We start from the raw sequence: 17,992 nt of genomic DNA on the forward strand, positions 1-17,992 counted from the left end.
TATCCACAGGACGAGCTGATCATCCAGATGAAAAAAGGTAAGTTTATTAGCCAGGATATGAGGCTGCATTGTGTTGAATGCAGATGAAAAGTCTGCAAACAAAAGTCTGGTTGATGTATTCGGGTTCTCCAGATCTTTATGTACAGTGTCCATGATGAATGCTTTTGCATCGTCCACCCCTCGTCCTGCACGGTAAGCAAACTGTAATGAATCCATCAGGTTATCAGTCACTGTGAAGATGTGTTGTTTTAGGACCCTTTCCATGGCCTTCACCAACAAGGAAGTGAGGGCCACAGGCCTGAGGTCGTTCAGAGTATTAATGATACTTTTCTTTGGAATGGGAATAACTGTGGAATGCTTCTACAGCTGAGGGACTGTACTGATGTCTATGGATTTCTGGAACAGGATTTAAAAAACTCCCCCCAGCTGCACAGCACAGAACTTTAAGTTGTAGCCACTGATGTTGTCTGGACCAGGAGAACTGTTCTCCCTGGTCTTCCTGAGTACTTTCACCACCTCCTCTGTTTTAAAAAATGAGTGCGGAGTCACCAGGTTTCAATGATGACATTACCTCTGCCAATTGGGTGGAGTTATCAGACTCAAACCTGGTGTAAAAGGAGTTAAAGTCATCAGGAAGAGACATAGAGCTGTTGCCCGCCACCTATATGGTTTAAAAATTGGTGGCAGCGACATTCACAACAACCATGATTTTAAGGCCCTGCCAGGCTGAGCGGAGGTTCCCCTGACTGAAATTTTTCTCCCACTTATTTTTTATATTTCAGCTTGGCAGTTTTTATGGCACGCTTAACTTCCTTATTGACCTCCTTCTTTTCAAGCTCTGAACCGGTGAAGAAAATCCTCTTTTTCTTATTAAGGATTTCCTTCAGTTCCTTACTGATCCAAGGTTTATTGTTATGGAAGATGGTGACTGTTTTAGAGGGGATGATATTGTCCCCACAAAAGTTGATACATGATGAAACAGCATCCACTTGCTCCTCCAAGTCCTTAGAAGGAATCAGGAGGCTGTTCCAATCTGTGGATTCCAAGCAACGCTGCAATGTAAGGATGCTGTCACTAGTCCACTGCTTGATGTTATTAAAAACTTTCTTCACTCTCCTTATGACAGGTACAGTGAGGAAAATAACTATTCGAACACCCAGCGGTTTTGCAAGTTCTCCCACTTAGAAATCATGGAGGGGTCTGAAATTTTCATCTTAGGTGCATGTCCACTGTGAGAGACATAATCTAAAAAAAAAAAAAATCCGGACATCACACTGTATGATTTTTTTTTAATTTATTTGTATGTTACTGCAGCAAATAAGTATTTGAACACCTGCCAACCAGTAAGAATTCTGTCTCACATAGACCTATTAATTTTTCTTTAAGAAGCCCTCTTATTCTGCACTCTTTACCTGTATTAATTGCACCTGTTTGAACTTGTTACCCGTATAAAAGACACCTGTTCACACACTCAATCAATCACACCCCAACCTGTCCACCATAGCCAAGACCAAAGAGCTGTCTAAGGACACCAGGGACAAAACTGTACACCTGCACAAGGCTGGGATGGACGACAGGACAACAGGTAAGCAGCTTGGTAGAAGACAACTGTTATGATTATTTATTAGAAAGTGGAAGAAACACAAGATGACTGTCAATCTCCCTCGGTCTGGGATTCCATGTAAGATCTCACTTTGTGTTGTAAGGATGATTCTGAAAAAGCTCAGAACTACACAGGAGGCCCTGGTCAATGACCTGAAGAGAGCTGGGACCACAGTCACAAAGATTACATTAGTAACACATGATGCTGTCGTGGTTAAAATCCTGCAGGGCAGCAAGATCCCTTGCTCAAGCCAGCACATGTCCAGGCCCGTTTGAAGTTCACCAGTGACCATCTGGATGATCCAGAGGAGGCATGGGAGAAGATCATGTGGTCAGATGAGACCAGAATAGAGCTTTTTGGAATCAACTCCACTTACCATGTTTAGAGGATGAGAACAACCCCAAGAAAACCATCCCAACCGTGACGCATGGGGGTGGAAACATCATACTCTGGGGGTGCTCTTCTGCAAAGGGGACAGGACGACTGCACTGTATTGAAGGGAGGATGGATGGGGTCATGTATTGCGAGATTTTGGCAAACAGCCTCCTTCCCTCAGTAAGAGCATTGAAGATGGGTCATGGCTGGGTCTTCCAGCATGACAATGACCCCAAACACACAGCCAGGGCAACTAAGGAGGGGCTCCATAAGAAGCATTTCAAGGTCCTGGAGTGGCCTGGCCAGTCTCCAGACCTGAACTCAATAGAAAATCTTTGGAGGGAGCTGAAATTCCAAACCTGAAAGATTGAGAGAAGATCTGTATGGAGGAGTGGACCAAAATCCCTGCTGCAGTGTGTGCAAACCTGGTGAAAAACTACAGGAAACGTTTGACCTCTGTAATTGCTGAGAGCCCCTCACACCGGGCAGAGAGAGACAGCAGCCGGTTTCGACTGTGGGTACCCGGCCGCCGGGTCAATAGTCAGTCACCATGTCGAGCGGGCCTTGTGTTTTTTAAAAACAGACAAACACACTGCTTCACTTTAAATGTGCAGTAAGTCTATTTCAGATGAGCAGTGTGGACCCTCTTTCTCTTAAAAGGCTTTATTTTGCTGTGTGTCGAACTGTAAAGCGTTAGCTTTTAGTGCTAAATGATTAGCTGTTACACGGCCTGTGTGCATGCTCTAGTCTTCTTCTGTTTTTTTTTTTCTGGGGATGTTACAGCAACACACACAGGCCTGGCACATGTACTACAATGCTAAACGAAGCTTCGAGGCACAGAATCTAATTATTTCAGCCCTAGTCCCAGAGGGGTCCAATGCATCTACCCCTAATTTGAGGTGGAAAGTATTACCCATCTAGTAATATATGCAAGATTGCTGCCATTATGAAAATATTCAGAAAAATATGTATTTTAATTTCAGTGGCAACTGCTCACACACCATTAAGATAAAATGTGCTGTAAAACTGGTGACATGACTCACAAGAACTAGGGAATGCTCAGGCAGTGATGGGAAATGATATGGGTAGTGGGCAATGCCCCTCATGCTGTGCTCCACTAGAGAGCAGACCTCTAAAAACCATGGCCCAGACGATCTGCAGGCTGTCGAACTGTCTTGCCCTAGGTTTGTCCAGTGAGCCGGCCCACAGTGAGTTTGTTTTCCTACTCAGGCAGGATTAACAAGCCCTGACAATGTGCACTTGTCATGTAACAAAAACAGGTGAGCAGCCAGTCCAGCATAGCGAAGTAACCCAATATGCAACATGCTTTTAGGCATTTCTGAGGAAAAAGACTTCTGCCACTTCTCTAAATATGCATTCTCAAACTATGACGCAGGTTCAAACTGGAGCAAACATGCTGGTGCATATTGTGATGTGTTGCCAAACTGTCTCAGCTGCTTTGGGTATGGCAACATGCTCATGCAACAACATCAAAGTAAATGTATTATTTTGTACAATCATCACAGCAGAACACATATTTTATTACCAAGCAGTAATTAAAGTGGCGCTGTGCTCACCCATCAATAATGAGGTGCTCATACGGTGCCTTCTTGTCACACACGGGGCACACCCAGGTTGGCTTCTTCTCATTCATTTGGATGTAAAGTGTAGCATCAAAACACTGAAGGTGTGAACATGTCATTGATCGACAAGGGATTGTCAGCCTCATCTTCCCGAGCTTTCATGAAAGAAGGAAACACAAAGTTATGGTCCAATAACTGCTTCACAATATCATGGGCATTAAAGTCCTGAAGTAGAATATATAACATTGCCATTAAGACTACTAGTTTAGTGTTCAGATGAAAGCTCAACAGAAACAGAAATATCAACATCTATTTGAGTATGTCTTCCCTCTATTCACTGTTGTGGTCTTGATGTAGCACTGACATGCAGTTAAATTTAATGTGCAGTATTCTCTGTGCTTTAACAGCTCTAGAATTGGAAAGCAAAAAAAAAAATGAGATAGGTGGCTGAGTGCAATTTAGTTAAACTAAAATTATTAAACAAAAAAACAACAGACAAGACATCCACCTCATTTTCAAACCTAAACAAAGACTTCTTGGATGTGCACTCTCCACTATGACAACACAAAGACAGTTGTCAATGATCGTTCAACAATGACTGTAAAACCTGATTAAATACAGCCTGATATTTCTGTACATTGCAGATGCCAGCCTCAACAAAACTATGCATTTTTCCACCCATCCATTTTCTATAGCCGCTTACTCCAATTAAGGATAATTTTTAAAGTTAATAGAAGTGGTCACAATTTACTTGGGTCTATACATAAATATACACACTAATGAGCTGCATTTTTTTAAAGGTTGTTGATGAAAACCCTTACATAGTCTTCTATACTTAACATATTTTTGTAAATAAAGTAAGTGAAGAGTATTTACAGGACAAAGCAGAGAAACTCGTAGACTGGTTGTGGCAATTTCACTCTCTGGATCAGCTGTTAGCTTCTCTTTGACTGTGTGTGTGGGGGGGAGACAAAAAAAAAATAATTATTGAACTTTTAACTTTTTAAAGGGTCACAAAACAGAAATCTTGTTTTTTGTGTACAAATTTTCACTAAGATTTCAAAATATAAGATAGTAAGTCAGACAAAAACAGGCCACTCCACTCTGCATATACAGATTGGGCAATATTTTTGAAGCAAATTGGCCGCCATATTACCACTCACATGTACCGCTCCTGAACAGCCTTTTCTTTAACCAGGCACACACAATTCTATTCCTTGTGATTTTGCGAAAAATGTCTTCATGTGCAGCTATAAACTGCGCAAATCGCCAGTTAAAAGGCTGTGGACGAACATTTCACCTGGCATTTTATTGTTAACAGCACTGTTTTTTTTTAACTTACAAACTATACAAAACTAAACCATACACTCTGTACATTTTCAATACACAAAGATACATAGGCCTACAAAGTTTTATTAAACCAATTATTTATCCAGGTTAACTGTATGTGCAGTCTAAAATGAAATAACAGAGCCGCAAAACTCTTCTTTTAAAAACTTGACAGCTCTAAAAGTATGCGATGTCCACATGCTACGTTTAGCTTAAGAACAGTGTCATCGGCGTACCAACCAACCTGTTCCGCTTTACGACAGCTATCTTAACAGCCACGTCTTAAGTGAGGTATTGTTCTCTGCGGAGTTCCGCGTACAGTGATCTGTATCTGTTATAGAGATCAGCAGATAATGAAATCTGCAGTTTTCACAGCCCTGCTTATTTTGAGCAGCAAAAAAACAAAACAAAAACAAAACAAATAAAATTTGCAAGGTTTAGCACATTTATGAAAAGCCAAAATGCAACACAAGACTGCTGCCCGTGAAGTTAACACATTCATTCAGATTCTAAGCAAAAACTGCTAATCTTGAATGTCTGCATTAGCAACAGAGACTGAAATTTCGGTAAATGTTTTCAATACATAGCCCCATAATTATCTATGCAACTATTTCAAAAACAGTAAAAGGAAATAATGCACTGAAATGTACTTTTAGTTCCTCCGGCCCTTGAGAAAAAAAAAAGGGGGGGGGGGGGCACTGACAGAAAATTTTGTTCATGACCCTGCAAGGCCCACAGTGTTTTAGCTGTGCTAACACAGCCAAAGGATGCGCACAACGTTGCCAGTAGGGATGGGTATTGGGAACCAGTTAATTTCGGGTATCGTTAAGAAATTTCCTTATTGGTCCTTCAGAGTGGCCGTTGTTTTTGGGGGTGTTTGTCAGGAAAATGCAAATTTCTTTACATTGATTACAGACCCTGCAGTGGGTCTAATCAACCATTTCTGCAGCACGACTTTGCTTTAAACCTTGAAACAATCGAAGCAGTGATTCGCAGATCGAAGCAGTGATTCGCAGATCGAAGCAGTGATGCGCAGATCGAAGCAGTGCTTCGATCTGCTGCTTCGTTGATTCATTGTTTTATTTCGCTTTATCTTCATTTTTCCCTGCTAAAACCCTAAAGAACATATATCTGTGAGTAATATTTACCTTTTTTATGTTAAAGCAACCTCTTATGGTCTTCTGAAACAGTTGATAGATGTATTTTATAACTTAAAAATGGGACCAATGCTAACGCGGTAGCATATCTATGGCATTTTCAATGTTAAAGTTAGCATTAAGTTGTTCGCATCTCAGCAGGTTTGTGTGCATTTGTTTTCTGTATAATAATTAATGGCTCAGTGTTCGTTGTCGTAAAAGATTCAAATTGTAATTTTTAAATTTTTTTTTTTCATATATTAATAATAACAGCAACAACAACAACAATAATAGTAATAATAACTCATAACTAATAATGCTACAATACAATTTTAAAGAGACAAAAAGAACCTGATGAAACAAAACACAACAGAAAAGGTAAAACCAACAATGAAAATAAATAAATACATATAGAAATAAATAACTGTTTCTTGTGAACACCTAGACCAAGCAGAGGGGAAAAAATATGGACTCACTCAATTCTGAGGAAAAAATTATGGAATCACCCTGTAAATTTTCATCCCCAAAACTAACACCTGCATCAAACCAGATCTGCTCTTTAGGCTGCATCTAAAAAGGAGTGATCACACCTTGGAGAGCTGTTGCACCAAGTGGACTGACATGAATCATGGGTCCAACACGAGAGATGTCAATTGAAACAAAGGAGAGGATTATCAAACTCTTAAAAGAGGGTAAATCATCACGCAATGTTGCAAAAGATGTTGGTTGTTCACAGTCAGTTGTGTCTAAACTCTGGACCAAATACAAACAACATGGGAAGGTTGTTAAAGGCAAACATACTGGTAGATCAAGGAAGACATCAAAGCGTCAATACAGAAAACTTAAAGCAATATGTCTCAAAAATCGAAAATGCACAACAAAACAAATAAGGAACGAATGGGAGGAAACTGGAGTCAACGTCTGTGACCGAACTGTAAGAAACCGCCTAAAGGAAATGGGATTTACATACAGAAAAGCTAAATGAAAGCCATCATTAACACCTAAACAGAAAAAAAAACAAGGTTACAATGGGCTAAGGAAAAGCAATCATGGACTGTGGATGACTGGATGAAAGTCATATTCAGTGATGAATCTCGAATCTGCATTGGGCAAGGTGATGATGCTGGAACTTTTGTTTGGTGCCGTTCCAGTGAGATTTATAAAGATGACTGCCTGAAGAGAACATGTAAATTTCCACAGTCATTGATGATATGGGGCTGCATGTCAGGTAAAGGCACTGGGGAGATGGCTGTCATTACATCATCAATAAATGCACAAGTTTACATTGATATTTTGGACACTTTTCTTATCCCATCAATTGAAAGAATGTTTGGGGATGATGAAATCATTTTTCAAGATGATAATGCATCTTGCCATAGAGCAAAAACTGTGAAAACATTCCTTGTAAAAAGACACATAGGGTCAATGTTATGGCCTGCAAATAGTCCGGATCTTAATCCAACTGAAAATCTTTGGTGGAAGTTGAAGAAAATGGTCCATGACAAGGCTCCAACCTGCAAAGCTGATCTGGCAACAGCAATCAGAGAAAGTTGGAGCCAGATTGATGAAGAGTACTGTTTGTCACTCATTAAGTCCATGCCTCAGAGACTGCAAGCTGTTATAAAAGCCAGAGGTGGTGCAACAAAATACTAGTGATGTGTTGGAGCGTTCTTTTGTTTTTCATGATTCCATAATTTTTTCCTCAGAATTGAGTGATTCCATATTTTTTCCCTCTGCTTGGTCTAAAAAAGTAACCATTACTGACTGCCACAATTTTTTTTCCCCTGATTTCTTATAGTGTTTCTTAAAGCCAGAAAGTTGCCATTTGAAATGACTTTAGTTTTGTGTCATGTCTGTGATCTGCTTTTTTTCTACAAAATTAAACAACTGAATGAACATCCTTCGAGGCCGGTGATTCCATAATTTTGCCAGGGGTTGTACAAACAAACTGCAATCAATCAAAATGTTTTTTCCTCCCAAAACGAGACATCCTGTGCTGTTGTGCAGCAGCTGGCTTCAGAGGTATGGAGAGACATTCATGCCAAAATGTCTGAAAGGAAATGCTTTTGACACAAACTACAGATTTTATTTATTTTTATTTATGTCCAGAGATCAAGGATCCAGCGACCAATTTAAAATGTTGTTGACATAGAAAACCTGTAAAGCCTACTTTTAGTACACAGAAAATTCACAAGTGTCGATAAGGGATCGGCTCGATAAGGGCATTGATATCGATAAAATCTTATCAATACCCATCCCTAATCAATACTGTTTTTACATAACAGTTTGAAGTGACTTTTCTTTGTTTCAGAGGGCTTCATACCCATTAAAATTCACCAGAATATATAAAATTTGACTTGCTCTTTTAAAACATTTCTGAGGGAGATCCCCTGGACCCCCCATAATCAGTACTGTGTTTTTACTTAACAGTTTGAAGTGAGTTTTCTTTGGTTCAGAGGGCTGTTTCATGGCCTGCAAATAGTCCGGATCTTAATCCAATTGAAAATCTTTGGTGGAAGTTGAAGAAAATGGTCCATGACAAGGCATGACAAGTGAGTTTTCTTTGTTTCAGAAGGCTTCATACCCATTCAAATTCACCAGAATATACAAAATTTGACACCCCTATCAAATTTTCACGGATTGGTTCAAGGTTCAAAGCAAAGCTGTGCTGCAACAAAGTTGATTACAGACCCGCTGTAGGTCTGTAATCAATGTAGAGAAATTATCATTTTCCTGACAAACACCCCCCCAAAACAACAGCCACTCTTAAGGACCGATAAGGGAATTGTTAAGCAAAAAGCTTATTGATGTCAGTGGATTGAATAATTTCTTAACGATACCCGAAAGGAACCAGTTCTCGATACCCATCCCTAGTAATGATTATGGGGAATCTAGGGAATCTCCCTCAAAAAACTTTGAAAAGAGCAAGTCAAATTTTGTATATTCTGGTGAATTTTAATGGGTATGAAGCCCTCTGAAACAAAGAAAAGTCACTTCAAACCATGAAGTAAAAACACATTATTGATCATGGGGGGTCTGGGGGTGGTCCCCAGAAATTTTTTTAAAAGCGTAAGTCAAATTTTGTATATTCTAGTGAATTTTAATGGGTATGAAGCCCTCTGAAACAAAGAAAACTCACTTCAAACTGTTAAGTAAAAATGATTTTTCTTCTGTAGTATTTTGATCAGTTCTCTTCCGGTAAAGGCGCCAAAAGGGTGCTGTGTTGCTGGCTGTACAGTCAATAAATTACAAAATTAGGGCCTAAAGCAACTGACAACGTTGTTCTGCTGTGCACAAAGTAACACTGTCACCTGTTTTGAAAATGCATGTGCACTGAGAAACTCAAAATTGGCTTATTCACATTTAATCGGTAAAATGCTCTCACTCATAAAACAAACTAGGGCTACAGCTAAAGATTATTTTAGTAATCGATTAATTGGTCGATTATTTTTTCGATTAATCATTTTTTTGTTTTTTTTACTTACATGTGAGTTTTGCCATTATTTCTTTGAGTTATTATTAAAAGGCCTTTATCACGCAACATCAATGTTTGACCTTGTAACAAAGTTATGTTATATTCTCGTCAAAAACATACTTGGAGTAGTGTTTTGTTTTATTTTGCACATACATACATCACCGACACACCACAATAAGATTTCCATCAGGTTTAACCAGATTACGAGCATTTTTAGATGCTTACTATCTCAACCACTGACAACATATTACAGCACAAAAGTCCACAAAAGTACTTTAAAGGCCTGAATAAAGTGTAAAATGTGATCTTTAATAAGATATTTTCATGAAAAAAAGACACAAATGTGCAGTTTACTGCATTTTATTTTTTTCTCGTGTAAAAACACAGCTTAGATGTGGTTTGACCGAAACAAATTGTCATTAAACTTAAATAAAACAGGGATGAAGTGGAGGTGTAACAGTTACTAGGTGATCACAGGAAACAGTTATTTATTTCTATATTTATTTAGGTTCATTGTTAGTTTGTTTTATCTTTTCTGTTATTTTGTTTTATCAGGCTCTTTTTGTCTGTTTCTCTAAAATTGTATTGTAGCATTACTAGTTATTATTGCTATTACTGTTATTGTTGGTATTATTATTATTATTATTAATATATAAATAAAAATAAATAAAAAATATTACAATTTGTAATACATTTAACTCTTTTACGACAACAAGCGCTGAGCCTTTAATTATTATACAGAAAACAAATGCCCACAAACTTGCTGAGATGCAAACAGCTTAATGCTAACTTTAACATTGAAAACCCCATAGACATGCTAACGTGTTAGCATCGGTCCCGTTTTTAAGTTATAAAATACATCTAACAACTGTTTCAGAAGACCATAACAGGTCGGTTTAACTTAAAAAAAGGTAAATACTACTCACAGACATATGCTCTTTAGGGTTTTAGCAGGGAAAAATTAAGATAAAGCAAAATAAAACAAAGAACCAACGAGGCAGAAAATCGAAGCAATGCTTCATTGGTTCAAAACAAAGCCACACCCTGCTCTACTTGGAGAACGTCTGCCAATGTTCCCATGAAGACAGGGAGGAGCTGGACCGTGGCTCATGGCAAGCAGCAAACAGAGCGGAGAGGAGTGAAAATTTACACAGTTCCTTCTTCCACGGTGTAGCACCATCCATGCTGACATTGCTGCTGATTTGATTAGTGCAGAATGGGATGTTGCTTTGACAGTGAGAGTATCATATTTCGGCTCCAAAACACGCAGGACACCACGTGCGCGCGCATGTGTGGTTAAATTTTCCAAATGACGGAAATCCGTTGTGGTGACGGAGAACTTTAACCCATGAAATAATAATAATAAACGGCTTGTCACACTGTTACTGTAATAATCAAGTGATGACTTACTCAGAGCTCTCGAATGGTCAGGATTCCGAATTCCCTTCGCCCGTAGTCTTTGTAACAAAACCAAAGAGGACTGCTGTCTCACCAAATACACAGCCATGGAAAAACTCTGGCCAAAGGGGGGGAAAGTGATGAGTAAAGCCATACTATTACACCTACAAAACAGTCTGCAAACATTCTGAAGTGCATTTCATTACCCTCCCAATTTCTGAAGTCCAAGATACCACAATAGTGTTGGGGACTGTGGTTGAAAGCCGCACAAGAGAGGTTATGTTAATTGGACGACTGGGCCTTTTCGGTTCAACTCCATTTTTGGTTGGAGGAAGGTACCCCTGCAGGCAACATATCATACTTCAGTGACTGTTGACTTTACCAAACTGTATGACAAACTGAAACAGATGGGGGAGTCTAGACTCACCGGGAGATTACAAGGCTTAGCATTCACCTTTACACACAGATTGGGGGGGAAATGATCTTCTTGGGGACAGCTCGTCTCAGATAAACAAAATCTGTAAATTACAATAAATAAATAAATCAAAAATTATATAATTTTTTAAAATCAATTATTAACAACTAGACAACGTTGCATTAACAATGTGGTCTTCTTCTAACATTTTTTGCTATCATGGTGGTGGCTTTGTCAAAACAGTCATGACTCATCACAGGCTGCACCATTCCAAACATGTTTACTCCTCAATCAAAACATAAAAATGTCATATTGTGCAAAATCTGTTTATCTTTTATAATTACATATAGTCGGGCTTGCATGTCATCCTCAGCCTCCAAACTATGGTTATGCATGTCAAAATCATTTTGCTCCAAGGCAAATTGAGAGCTAAATTAAAACAATTGTAATGTGTAAAATAATGCTGACTATACCTTAACTGAACTTGAACTGCAAAGTCACACTTGGTCCCAGAAATATCCCTGTAGAGTTAAAACAAGTCAGGTCAAGCTGGTCAGAACTATGTAAAAGAAGCAAAATCAGCTCCTATCAGAACATCACAATATACTGTAAAGGCGTTGAGGGTGTTACATGCATGTTACAACTTTAATGTAATCTAATTTGATTTCTGCATAAGTCACAATTGTAATCTGACTCAGAATGGCTTGGTAATGTTTCTGTCACACAAGAGGGCTCATGACTGAAGTGGATGTGACAGACACCCTACCATATTAATACAATATATACAATGTTAATATTAAAGGCCCTGTCACACCTTGACGATTTAGCCTGCGTATGCCAACAGTAATAAAAACGATGGCATACGTCTAAATAATGCAACTGTCACACCTTGACGATTAGCCAGCGTATGCAGACAGCCCCGTTTCAAACGAGTGGTTCGGGTCGGTACTACACAGTGTGGTGCGGATCAGAAACAGAGTAAGTTAACATCATTTTATTATTTTATTTTTTATCTTGGTGGACCATTTTTATTGTGTACAGAATGCTGATGAGTCGACTGGCTGTGTGGTAAACGCTGGTTGCCATGAATAAATGGAGTGCTGTGACTCTTGACACTTTTAAAGTATCGGCTGCTTTCTCATCAGGTCCACTGATCAGGTCATCACAGACCTGAATAATGAAACGCTGTGATGATTTAAACTTTAAAAGCAGCAGTTGACAGCAATAAGGTGTGATCAGACCTGAATGAAGTATTGTGTGATCTTCAACGATGGCGCTTTAAAAGTTTAAAGAGTTACAGCACTTTATCTGATCCCGCCTGACTGCGGCAGACTGTCGCTTTTAAAGTTTAAATCATCCCAGTGCCTCTGTGTGATCAGACTGAGACACGGGCATCCTCTGAGAAATGCACCTGGAGCAGAAAAACCAGAGGAACTTGCTTTAAAATGCTACGTTTCCAGCCACGACAAGGAATGAAAGTATTTTCAGACGTTGTTTTTGAAAATCAGGAGTTTTATGTGGATATATGTGTTTGTCAGACTGTGATGGGGAATCAGACTGAAGCGAACAGGTCAGACTTTACATTTACTCCGTGTGTGAATGAAACAGTCTGATCACATGAGGACTGCAGCTTTCAGCCAATCAATGGCCAGCATTAATGGACGTATTTAGACCTATGAGTAAATTACAAGAAACGTGTACCAACAATCACATAACTTACCTACAACTTATGTCCTGCATGTGCGGGATGTATGAGTCACATGCTGGCATTCGTTGAAAATTTTCAGCATGCCCAAAACTTTTCAAGGAGCTCAGCATCTTAGGACGTATATCAACGCACTTCAACGTGCTCTTAACTTATAAAAAAACGTATGCCAGCGTTTTTTAATACGGTTGGCATACGATGGCTAAACTGTCATGGTGTGACAGGGCCTTAATGTTTAGAAAAGATAGCATGATAATCATTATCATTACTTTTATGTTCAAATACTTTAAATGATTTTATAAACTAGAAATTCTCAGACCTGTACCTAATGTATGCAAATGATTTGCAGATGAAATATCAAGCATGATAAATAAAAATAATCTGTCATCTTAAAAGCTCAGTTTAATTTTATCATACATTTGTTCTTTGTCTAGCTTTATGAAAAAGGCAACAAAATTCAAATTACACACACACACACACGCGCGCAATGTATAAATTTGCGGTGGGTGTCAGTGGTGACACTCCAACTTGCGACTGAACACCATGCCACCATCATCAGCGCTTATGCCCCAACACTCAACACCAACCATGAAGAGAATGAAACCTTGTACACCAAGCTGGATAACATTCTATCTACGGGTTGGAAAGGACCACCAGCTCTGGTACAGAAACATCATGAAAAATGGAGTGGACAAGTGCAACTTCAATGGCATCCTGCTTCTCACAAAGTGTACTAAACATGATCATGTCATCACCAACACCATCTTCAGGCAAAAGTAAAAGTTCAAAGTCTCCTGGCAACACCCATGCTCAAAGCACTGGCATCTGCTTGACTACATCACTGCTCAAAAGCAAGACCAGGTAGATGCACTATCCACCAAGACAAGGACTAGAGCATATGAATGTTGGACAGATCACTGTATGATCTGCTCCAGGATTCATCTGAACATCTGAGCCAAGAGGAGGACTGGACATTGGAAAACTCTCAAAAGGTTCACCAAGGTCAAAGACTCAGAAACAAAAAAGTTTAAACTGTGCATGATGAAAAAACTCCCCACAAAGTACTCCGTCCTGCATCCTAAACACTGGGAGGAGTTGAAGACAGCCATAACAACAGCCTGCCAAGAAACATTTAGACACCAAGAGAGTAAGCACCAGGACTGGTTTGATGAGAATGACCAGGTCCTCCAATGACTCCATCCTCAAGCTCCAGAAAGATCTGACCTTACATGAGAAAGTCCTTGACTCCAGCAAACCAAAGTTACTCTGCAAAGCAAAACTTGCAAGCTGAAAAGTCAGCGGTGGATTAACAAGGCTGCTGAAATCCAATCCCTCACTGACAGAAATAACAGGAGAGGCTTTTTCAATGCACCAAAGCAATCTATGGCTCGTCCACTCACGGACAACCACCACCATCAGTGCTCGATTAAAAGAACACTTCAAAACCTCTTTTACACCAACCCAGTAGCTGAGGAGGAGGAAGTGATCAGCCAGCTACCAAGACAAGACAGCATTGAAAAACTCAGCTAAACCCCCAATTCTAAAAGAAACTCTCCTTGCTCTTAGAGGCTAAAAAAATAAATAAAGCACTCAGGGAAGACAGCATTCCCATTGAGGTTTTGAAATGAGGAGGTTCATCCCTCCAACACCATCTTCACCATCAAAATCTGGACTCAAGAAGAAATACCAGCAGACCAGAAAGACTTAATGATTGTCACCATCTACAAGCAGAAAGGACAGAAGCCTGACTGGGAAAACCATTGCGGAATCTCCTTGCTGTCTACCACAGGAAAGGTTCTAGCACCGATTGGCAACAACCATTTGAGACCACTAGCAGAAAACATCCATCCTGAAACCCAGAGTGGCTTCTGACCATCAAGAGGGATAACAGACATGATCTTCACTCTCCACCAATTACAAGAGAAGTGTAGAGAGCAACACGAACTACTGTATCTCGCCATCATTGACCTGAAAATGGAGTTTGACAGCATGTTGCGCCCACTTCTGTGGAAGATTCTGACCAAAACTGGCTGTCCGGAGAAATTCATCAACACTCTGAGGCTTCTGCACGATGACATGTCTGCCACAGTTCTGGTAAATGGCACAAAAACTGAAGCCTTCAGTGTTCAATTGGAACTAAAGCAAAGTTGTATCATTGCTCCATATTTTGTTGTGTGGGCCGCTGAAGAGGAGGTACTGCTGGCCCATCACCACCAGAGGGCGCCCTGTCTGGAGTGCGGGCTCCAGGCACCAGAGGGCGCTGCCACCTCACAGGAGCAGCCGGGGTGACAGCTGTCACTTATCGCCTATGACAGCTGTCACCAATCATCTGATCAGCAGTGGTATATCAGCAGGACGACATCTCCACCTCTTTGCCGAGATATCGCTCTACCTTGAAGGTACTGTTCTCAGCTGACTGTGTTGTCTTTTGTCAACATTTACACCTTGTTATTTTTGTGCGTGAAATAGCAGACATTCTTCCGACGAGAGGAGGAGGTGGTTTTCCCGCCATACGGGTTGCTGGGTGCACACGCACCCACCTTTAACTGTTTTTGTTCCTCGCCAGCAGTACCAGATCCGACACGCGTTCGGGACTTGGCGGCTCCAGTATTCCTGGGGTTTGGTGGCGGAGGAAATCGTGTGGTTCCGGTTCTGCTTTGGACAGACGTCTCTTATCTTCGAGCCTGCCCACGCGACACATTGTGTGAATTGATGTCTTGTCTATTGTTGTAATCTGTTGTGTTTGTTGTGCTTTTTGTCACAACAGTAAAGTGTTGTTATTTGGCTACCTCCATTGTCCGTTCATTTGCGCCCCCTGTTGTGGGTCCGTGTTCCTACACTTTCCCAACATATTTGTCATCTTCATGGCCATGATCCTCTATCTCATAGGTGTCAAACTGATTCCAGAAAGGGCCAAGAGGGTGCAGGTTTTCTTTGTAACCACCCACTGCACCAGGTGATTTCACTGATTAACTGATTCCATCTGCTCAAAGTGATGTTAATCAGTGAAATCACCTGGTTCAATGGGTGGTTACAAAGAAAACCTGCACCCTCTTGGCCCTTTCTGATCAAAGACAAGGTGCTACCATTAATTGACATTATGTACAAAGCAGATAGAAAGCTCTTCAACTTGAGCTGACTGACAGCAAAGAAGAAAATCACCACCACTTCGCTCCCAGGCTTCCAGTACGCATACGGCAACAGCATGCAATCCTTTACTGAAGAAGGTCTTCAGAAAATCCTTGAAACATTCGATGAAGCTTACACCAAGCTTGGTCTTCACATCAACCTGAAGAAGACACAGGTCCTCTATCAGCCTCACCCAACATGGTCAACACAAAGCCTCCTGCTGTGAGACTGCACAGACAGGTCCTGGAGAATGTGACCCACTTTCCATACCTGCGAGGCCATGTGTCATCAAATGCGGACATCGTTGACAAGGACCAACACAGACTCAAGTGCGTGGGAATTGCCTTCGGTTGGCTATGTTTTCAACAACAGAGACTTTCAAAATGACAAAAAGCCTTGTCAACAAAGCTGTCATCATACCAACCCTGCTGTACAGAGCTGAGACCTGTACCACCTACCACCCTCACTTGAAGACCCTTGAGTGATTCCACCAATGCTGTCTAAGGAGTATCCTCCGCCATCAGGTGGGAAGACTACTGCATCAACATCAGCATCTTGGCTGAAGCCATGCTCCAGAGGAGTGAGTCATCATCAACAACCAGATTTGGTAGGTAGGTTACGTTGTTAGAATAGACGAAAGGTGACTTCCCAAGCAGATCATCTTCTCCCAGTTGAGCAAAGGAAAACTGTCCAGAGGATAGATGAAACACTACAAGGACCTCCTGAAGCACAACCTCAAGAGCTGCTCCATCGACTAGACCTGGGAAAAACAATGATCAAACAATGATCCACATGGGAGTGGAAGTTTTCAAAAAAAAAAAAAGAAAAAAGAAAAAAAGAAAGCGAAATATGAACACAGAGGAGAAGAGAAGAAACAGGAAAGAGAGAGAGCAAGATCCTGACTGGCACAAGCTTCCTGCAGCAACCACATGCAGCATCTGTCAGAAACAATGCACATCAAGAATGGGCCTGTTCAGTCATCTCCAGGTCCATATCCTTGTCCAGGAATCTTCCTCGCCACCTTTGGCTTGCCATGATGATGAGAATATAACACCCCCATTTCCCATTCAGATGAATGAGAAAGTGCGCTCAGCAGAGCTGGCATGTTAGCAATTGCAGAGAGAAACACAGTGCACATCTTCTAGCTAATAAGCTTGCAGCTGCATGTAGAAACATGATTCCCACTACATTAATAAATAATGGACAAAATATACAAATACAGCACAGCAGGAAAGTAAAACAAGAATTAAAGAATGGACTGAATGTGTGGCTGAAGATCTGCTACAACTTTTGTTCGGTTCTGCAATTACTGGTACTAACTCAAATCACTGCTCCGGAAAATTTCAAAACCTTTGCAAAATCTATGTTTTGAAGCATTGCTCTATAATCCGTATTAATGGGAAGACATCAAGAGCTGTGCTCAAAGGGGCATAAATATGCAAACCAATGAAACAGTTTGCAAATGTTTCCAAGCATTCCATTTGATTTTCCCCTGCTGGTGTTAACATGTAACTACAGTCCCTTTCACTGGCTGCTTCAAGTTGCTTCATGTGGTGTCATGGTGACGCAGCAATGTCTGCATCAGGTGCGCACAGCAAGGGGGCAGAGAGGAGGTGAGAATGCAGAGAAGGATCTGCAGGCAGTTTGGCTGCAGCCAGACTGTGCACTCTGATTTCTCTTCTAGTTTATATTTGTTCTTGTGCAGGGCTGCAGGTCTGTGCTCTGATTTCTGTTATAGCTTATCTTTCTTCCTTTGACCGCAAGCTGCGTGCGCAAATAAACCGTCCGTGAGTAAATGTGGCGATGTCTGGAGTTATACCGTATTTTCCGGACTATAAGTCGCA

At 40.6% G+C, this 17,992-nt stretch overlaps 1 protein-coding gene across 2 annotated transcripts in view; it reads right to left on the bottom strand.

The window, feature by feature from the left end:
- The window catches only part of pias1b (protein inhibitor of activated STAT, 1b), a 66,669-nt gene that overhangs the window by 23,871 nt on the left and 24,806 nt on the right, over positions 1-17,992 (bottom strand). For both annotated transcript variants that reach the window (XR_004562213.1, XM_034176403.1), the window contains exons 4-9: positions 11,788-11,835; positions 11,327-11,417; positions 11,106-11,240; positions 10,912-11,017; positions 4,438-4,511; positions 3,556-3,716 (exon numbers count right to left, since the gene is read on the bottom strand). Coding sequence is in view for 1 of the 2 variants with exons in the window: in XM_034176403.1 (XP_034032294.1) it covers positions 3,556-3,716; positions 4,438-4,511; positions 10,912-11,017; positions 11,106-11,240; positions 11,327-11,417; positions 11,788-11,835 (615 nt within the window). In the remaining variant the exon portion in view is untranslated. The remainder of the gene's footprint in view (positions 1-3,555; positions 3,717-4,437; positions 4,512-10,911; positions 11,018-11,105; positions 11,241-11,326; positions 11,418-11,787; positions 11,836-17,992) is intronic.

The sequence above is a fragment of the Thalassophryne amazonica genome, chromosome 8 (assembly GCF_902500255.1).
Source record: "Thalassophryne amazonica chromosome 8, fThaAma1.1, whole genome shotgun sequence".
Lineage (NCBI taxonomy): Eukaryota > Metazoa > Chordata > Actinopteri > Batrachoidiformes > Batrachoididae > Thalassophryne > Thalassophryne amazonica.